Source organism: Triticum aestivum, chromosome 1B (assembly GCF_018294505.1).
Source record: "Triticum aestivum cultivar Chinese Spring chromosome 1B, IWGSC CS RefSeq v2.1, whole genome shotgun sequence".
NCBI lineage: Eukaryota > Viridiplantae > Streptophyta > Magnoliopsida > Poales > Poaceae > Triticum > Triticum aestivum.
The window spans coordinates 635,091,378-635,098,391 of NC_057795.1; the positions used below are offsets into that span (position 1 = coordinate 635,091,378).

Below are 7,014 nucleotides of genomic sequence, written 5' to 3' on the forward strand. Positions count from 1 at the left end.
CCCTTGTAATTTGTGGCTACCAATCAGGTCCTTTGTGATCTCCTTCCTCGAACTCTTCTGCGATCCGCTCCATTCAGTAGCCATAGGCCTCGAAAACCTAATTTGACCAAGCAAGGAAGATGCACACGACACACCCCTGGACCAGCCCGAGGAGGCGGGGTGGATACGGAGTGGAAAACTCAAAACGACGACTGTCGGAGGAGCAAAACCCGTGTTTTTTCACTAGGGGAAAACATCTTGTACATCCGCATTTACCCTCTTTTAAAACAAGAGGAAATAGCAATTCTTCCCTTATAAAGGTAGGACGAGTGATTAGTTTTTTTAGGGCAATCAGTTTGTTCTAAATGAAGGGGATGGGTGAGCAGTGGGCTTGCTCGTAATTGGGCTATGGGCCAATTCCTCATTGCCAACAACTGGAGTTGCCGTCACCACGACATTCCCCTAAACAATAGGCCGATGCTATTCGGCGCGCAGGTTGTTGGTAGCGACCTGGCGCTCACCCTCCTGATCCCGCACTTACACTTTTTGGGCCGGCCCAACTAGTCATTTCCAGTTTCGAGAAGGTTCAAGAACCTTCCCAGACCTTTTTTTGTTTTGCCCTTTCGAGTTTTATCTTTTTTCATTTTCATTATTTCCTTTCTTTTTAATTTTTTCTTATTTCTTTTCATTTTTGATGATAGACTTTTTTCTCAAAAGTTTAATATTTTCCCTTCTTTTTAATTTTTCATTTTTCATTTTACGAACATGTTTCAAATTCGTGAACATTTTTCAAATTCACAAACTCTTTTTTCATCATGAACATTTTTCAAATTCATGACCATGTTTTTTGAAATTGTGAACAATTTTTTAAACTCGTGAACATTTTTAAAATTGGCAAAAAAATTCTGAATCGAGGAACATTTTTTTGAAATTCATGAACCTTTTTTAAATGCAAGAACATTTTTTGTAATGAATGAACATTTTTTGAATCAGCAAAAAATTGAAGACTCATAATAACACCCCTAATAAGACTCATAATAAGACTCATAATAACACCCCTAATAAAACACTAAAAAGAACTCAGAAAATATTTGCTGGCGTTGTTCCTTTGTAACTGTCATGATCATGTTTAATTAGGACCTGCCATTACCAAAGGCCGATGGAGCAGAACTGCAATCATATCCATCGAAAAAAGAAATCACAAGTACTCCCTCTGTAAACAAATATAAGAGTGTTTAGATCACTACTTTAGTAATCTAAACGCTCTTATATTTCTTTACGGAGGGAGTACTCGTTTAGAGCTCAACTCACATTGTGGTATGGAATGATCCAGCATGGCGGATGTTTCAGGCAAGACAATTCAACAATTCAATTCCAGCGGGTTTTCTAGAAAGATTATCGACGCTCGAAGCATTGGTAACGTTGGGTACTGCCTGACTTCAGACCTTGTGATGTTGTAGTGCGCTTTCTGTACTTACATTAGGAAACCCCGCGATACAACTGAGAATACAAGCTGATTCTGTGCGAGTGCATGAATCCCAAGAACTCTTGAGTGGTGTGCGCAGAATGAGATGGAATCGCTGGGACCGAGAAACGACCCCCTCTTCTAACCTCAGGCCCTTTTCATCTTCAGATTCCAAGCTCGGTCATGGCCTATTGTGGATCCGAGAAAATGTGCCCGTCTCGGAGAAATACGTGCTCTGGGTTCCACTTCCAAGAAGGTTCCCCTGGGCATGTGGGTTTGACAGCTCTATTCCCTGCAGGTGAAAGCAATGGTATATTAGAAACAAGGAGCGGTTGATGCCAAGGATCTTAGGTTGACCTCTTTAAAAATAACAAAAGCTGACTGAAAAGGTAATATATAATGATGTCGAAGATGCTACAACCTACTGATTACCATCTATCTATACACAAGGTGCTAAATGTATAAAAGGCTAACAATAGCAAACCATCCAGTGCCTGGTTTACAAGAAAACAAATATGCAATGATGTACGGTAGCATAGGTAAAACTCAACATATCAAACTATATTGTCCATGGTGAAATAAACATGAGCAAGGCAAGCAACAGCTAAGCAAATACTCCCTCCGTTCCTAAATATTTGTCTTTTTAGAGATTTCAAATGGACTACCACATACGGATGTATATAGACATATTTTAGAGTGTAGATTCACTCATTTTGCTCCGTATGTAGTCACTTGTTTAAATCTCTAGAAAGACAAATATTTAGGAACGGAGGGAGTAAAAGGTAAGCAACAGATAAGCAAAATCTAGCAACTTACTACTATTGCAGCAAAAATAAAAGGTAAAATAAACCATGGTTGAACTGCCTGTTATGATCCCTCAAACATGAGCAAGACAAGCAACAGCCAAGCAAATAATACTACCTCAGTCCCAAAATAAGTGTCTCAACTTCAGTACAATTTTGTACTAAAGTTAGTACAAAGTTGAGACACTTATTTTGGGACGGAGGGAGTTCAAGATAAAAGTAACATAGCGATCTAGAGAAGGCAGCACTGTAGCAGCCATAGTCCCATGTTCACAGCTGGATTATATCATGCATAACAAACCAGGGGGGAATAAACTCACCTGAACTGGTGTAAAGGCCAAACTAGATGTCAGTCCAGATGTTGCACCGCCACTACCATAACTCCTCTCCTTGAATCTGATATTAGAAAGTAACATGGAATCAGAGAGAGAGATTGCAGTGCATGAATATCATAAAAGAGGTCACGAATCGAAATATAAACAACGTGAAGATACTTAAGAGAGTTAGTTACTGCAGCATAACGATTGTCTGCCAGGCTACTGGAAATGGTACATGGTGCAAATAATCTGTAACATAAAAAAAATGCACGCAGAAACCTAAATGCGCAGGGAAAGATAGATATAAGGATGGTATAAAGCATAAAGCACTAAATATTAAGCTCTGTGAAGTGGGAATCAAGGTGGGTATAAAGTATAAACACAGTGAAGAGAAAGCTGTGCGAACCAGTTCTTGTTGACGTATGTCTTGATAGCTTAAAATTGAGGATCTAAGTTCCAATGTTTGCAAATTTTCCTCTAATAGTTTGAACCAACTTGTATTGAATTTAGAAACAGTCAGAAAGAACACAGTACACTACAAGTTATACCATGTTTTGGGGAGTAAAAGGGCATAAAACCTCCATTGCGGAGCCAAGTAGTAGTCATGTGCTTTATGCTTTAACATCATGGCAAGGAACAGAAAGGAAGAAAATAAAATACTTAGGGAAGAATTAGGAAGACATACTTCTTGGCCACTTTAGCAGCAAGTTTGTTTTGCGCAGCTGAGACACGTAGTTTCCCACTTCCGGCCTGCCCAAGCATTCCATAACCTTCCCCCAAACCATCACCTGGTGATAAACAAGATGTGATCATGTCAATATTAAGGTAAAGTGAAACTAAACTAACTAACAAAATGTCATTCCAGCAGCCCTGTAAAACCAACTGACCTAATGAGCTCTCCTCTGGTATGCCAAACTGCATTCGGTTTGCAAGCTTCATCATATCAGTCACCGCATATCTGCAGAAAGTTACCAAAATTATGACAAGATACCATACTGTTTATGTGATGAATCAAGTTTCAGCATGGAATGCAAATTAGCAAGTAGTTCAAGGGAAAAATAAGCATGAGGTTGTTCAATATGTTTGTTTGCAAAAAAAAAGGTTGAGAAAAGTTTACCTTTCTTTCATTTTTCGAAGGCGGCGACCACCTCTCTTCTTTTTAGGCTCGGAATCTGGAACAGGAAGTGGTTTTGGAAGCTTTGCAGGAGGTGGTTCTTGCCACTTCTCGATCTTCTTGCGAATTTCTTCTAACAAGTTGCGGCCAGCTTTTCCAGTTGGATCACCTCTAGTTGAATCAATTCTTGCTGCTAGAGTTGCCTTTGCAGCTATAACCCTGCAAGCACGGGTCCTCAGAGCTGGAGGGGTGCTCTGAAATACTTCGGCTTGTTCAAGATAGCCAACACGAAACTGAGATGTGGCACTAGAAAATCCAGCAAGATTTTTCTTCTTTGCTCCAAGTAGCTGAACATTGCAAGCAGGCATTTTTGCAAGTGCTCCCAAACCACCAGCAATTCCCATCAATTTTGCAGCAACAGCACTGCCAACAATTGCAGATAGGTTTGGTGCGATGTAACCCATTTTACCCTCTACAAAATCAAGCACCTTCTTCTTTGCAGCATCAAGATTAAGGGCTCTGTCACATGCTTCAATGGTTTTTACCAAATTCTCCTGAGAAAGAGGCTTCCCACTAGTTGTCGATGCTGTCACAGAGACAACCATTATAACTGCAGAAGGCAAGAGCCCTTCCAGATCTACTAGTGTTATATCCACCTCATTTGCAATCTTCTTAACAACACGGGCATAATCAATCGGATGATGAACAAGGGATTCCAGTTCAGGAAACTTCAGCCTATACTTGTCACGGATGAAATTATGTATTATAATGAGCTCATTCTCAATATCTACTGATAAGGCATTGCAATCTACAATAAGCTGGTACTCTGGATCCTCCTCCAGGATGAAACCTTGATTAGACAAATATGTGTCTTTCTCAAGTGCTCCTTCAACTTTCTGCACATGAAAAAATGGAACTGTCTATTAATCTATTGTCATGCATGGGGGTTGCAGACTGAGGCTAAAATACAGATGAATAGCGCCGCATGCCCTATATGGACTCAAAATGAATGGACCATATTTTCCACATGGACCATTTGTGACATTGAGCATGAACTGAGGATTGCTCGGTTTGCTAGAAGCACGAGTGTGCATGCTGCGTCACAGCTGACCTGCATTTGAGGCCTACCTCTGCAGGTGAATCAGGTCGTCTTACTACAGGTCCCAAGGGACTAGTCTCTGGTTGGTCTTTTTGTTTATTATTGTACACTAAACAAACTAAATATCTCCATTTGCACCCTAAGAACATCTAAAGTAGTATTCAGGAATCAGACATGAAAGAACAATAAACTGAGTGTGTCCCCAAAATCCATATACTATGTGTTATTTAAGTTTTCTTTTCAAACTAGTAAACACTGTTCTGGTGGAAAACATTATGGAACATCATATAACTGAGTTATTACCCTAACCACACAAATAAGGTTTTACTTTTTGCCAGATAAACATAGATCTGTGCAAGAGAGAAAGGTATAGGCTTAGTGGAGATTTACAAGTTTGATCACATACTTGCATTATGTCAGAATAACGTTGTGTCTTCTGCAGTTTCGAGACGCTGTCAAGATCATCATAATTAAGAGACTCAAGATCAGGCATATCATCGTCACCATCCTCATCCATACCCACTGCCTCAGCATTGTCTTCTTCCTGAAAAGTTTGACAATAGATAAAGGAATTGCCTACAAATATATCCTTATAAAACATGGTTACGCAGTAGACACAGAAATCAACTCACAGGGTAGGCTTCATTGTCTGAAAGTTCATCAAGATCAGCCAAGAAAGAATCAGCAAGGCTTGCCTGTGAAGTGGCACAATTTAGAAACATGACATGAGACCAATGCCAAACATAAATTGCAAATTTAAGATTGCCTAGCTGCTTAACAGGACTCACCATTATCTTGTCCCAAGTCTTCCACTCGGCAGGCTAGACCCATAAGAGAAGTTGTTGAAGAGGACGATCAGCTCAATCACAACAAATATGTAGTGCCAGGATAGGGGCTCCCAAAAAGGCAAAAACTACAGATAGGGTGTGGGATACTGCTAATAAAATACTAATGCACAAATAAAAATGGATTAATCTAAACCTTATGAGCGAAATACTGGTGGTAGTTACTAATATACAACATGCCTGGCCAATCTCCAAACTGCTGGTATGTTTTTGTTTGTGGTGGTGAAATTTAAGATAACCAGACCCTTCGCTTTGGTCAATTGATCGGGTCAGTGGCACAAACTTGAGCCCTTAACGGACAACCCTCAAAAACTGTGGGCGGATCTTACAGAATAACCCTAAAACTAATGAAATCCTAAAATTATCAAGCCGAAATCCACCAATTATTGGCCGCGCCAATGGTGAGACCAACGTCGACAACGAAACCCTAGGGGAAAAGGAGGGAGGGGGGAGGGGGAGGTGATCCTTACCGGATAGAATGCCGGAATACCGGTTGCGCCGGAGAAGGGGGGCCGTGGGAGAAGCAACGTCGGCGGCGGTGGGCTGAGGCAGCGCCGACGGCGTGAGAAAGCTGCGGCGGCGATAAGGACTGCGGCGGCGCCGACGGGTTGAGAAGGCTGGGGCGGCGGTATGGACCGAGGCCCGTGGGAGAAGCTACGTCTGGAGGAAAGGGCCGCCGGGATCTTGGCCGGGGTCGGGGTCGGGGTCGGCGCTCGCGCCGCCGAAGCCTTCAGTCTCGAGAGATACGCGAGGGGAGGGGGCGTGTTGTTTATCCTTTTGACAGACAGAAGGGAATGTTGTTTTGAACGGTGGTGCTTAGGGCATCTCCAACCGCGCCCCAGCAAGCCCTTGCCAGGCGTTTTTTTCGTGCCGGCGCCGAAAAACGTCCCAGTCACGTCCTCAAAATGCCGAATTCCACCGGTTTGACCCGTTTTTGCGCCTGGCGATCACAGGCCGAACCCGGCGCACTGGGGGCGCTCAAGGGCTCCGGCGCAAGGGAAAAGCATACCTGGGGCCACACTGTCAGGCGAAAAGTCAAGCCAACCGTCCAGATTCGCCTCCGACCCCCCCCCCCCTCGCTCGGCCGCCACCCTGCCGATCCCGGCGCCGTCCACCACCCACCACAGCTATATAGATCATTTCCCGCTGGAGAAGAGAAGAGGTTTCGCCGAGGCAGCCTCTCCACCGTCGTCCGGGCAACTTTTTCGGCGTTCCGGTCACGCAGGGCATGTACACCGGCGGCTGTGCGCCCACCTCGCCCGCAAGGTGTTCGGTGATTTGCCCGGCCCGGTGATGGACTCGGACGACGAGGAGGCGCTCGCGGCGTTGCTGGAGGAGGAAGCTGAAGCCGACGTCCAGGAGCAGGAGCATCTCATGGTGCTCGCCGGCCTG

General features: G+C 43.5%; 1 protein-coding gene across 2 annotated transcripts; it reads right to left on the bottom strand.

Moving 5' to 3' along the window:
* Window positions 1-1,294: 1,294 nt before the first annotated feature.
* LOC123144048 (U4/U6 small nuclear ribonucleoprotein Prp31 homolog) lies at window positions 1,295-6,428 on the bottom strand. Of its 2 annotated transcripts, none has more exons than XM_044563063.1 (9): window positions 6,093-6,428; window positions 5,566-5,598; window positions 5,410-5,472; window positions 5,184-5,321; window positions 3,682-4,574; window positions 3,452-3,522; window positions 3,250-3,352; window positions 2,568-2,643; window positions 1,295-1,736 (listed from the first exon to the last, which is right to left on the bottom strand). In XM_044563063.1, exons 2-9 carry the CDS (start codon window positions 5,566-5,568, stop codon window positions 1,626-1,628), a joined length of 1,458 nt encoding a protein of 485 aa, XP_044418998.1. In that variant the 5' UTR covers window positions 5,569-5,598; window positions 6,093-6,428; the 3' UTR covers window positions 1,295-1,625. The 2 variants fall into 2 exon arrangements, with proteins under 2 accessions (XP_044418998.1, XP_044419004.1); XM_044563069.1 differs by having other exon boundaries at window positions 5,566-5,690; window positions 6,093-6,402.
* Window positions 6,429-7,014: the final 586 nt, after the last annotated feature.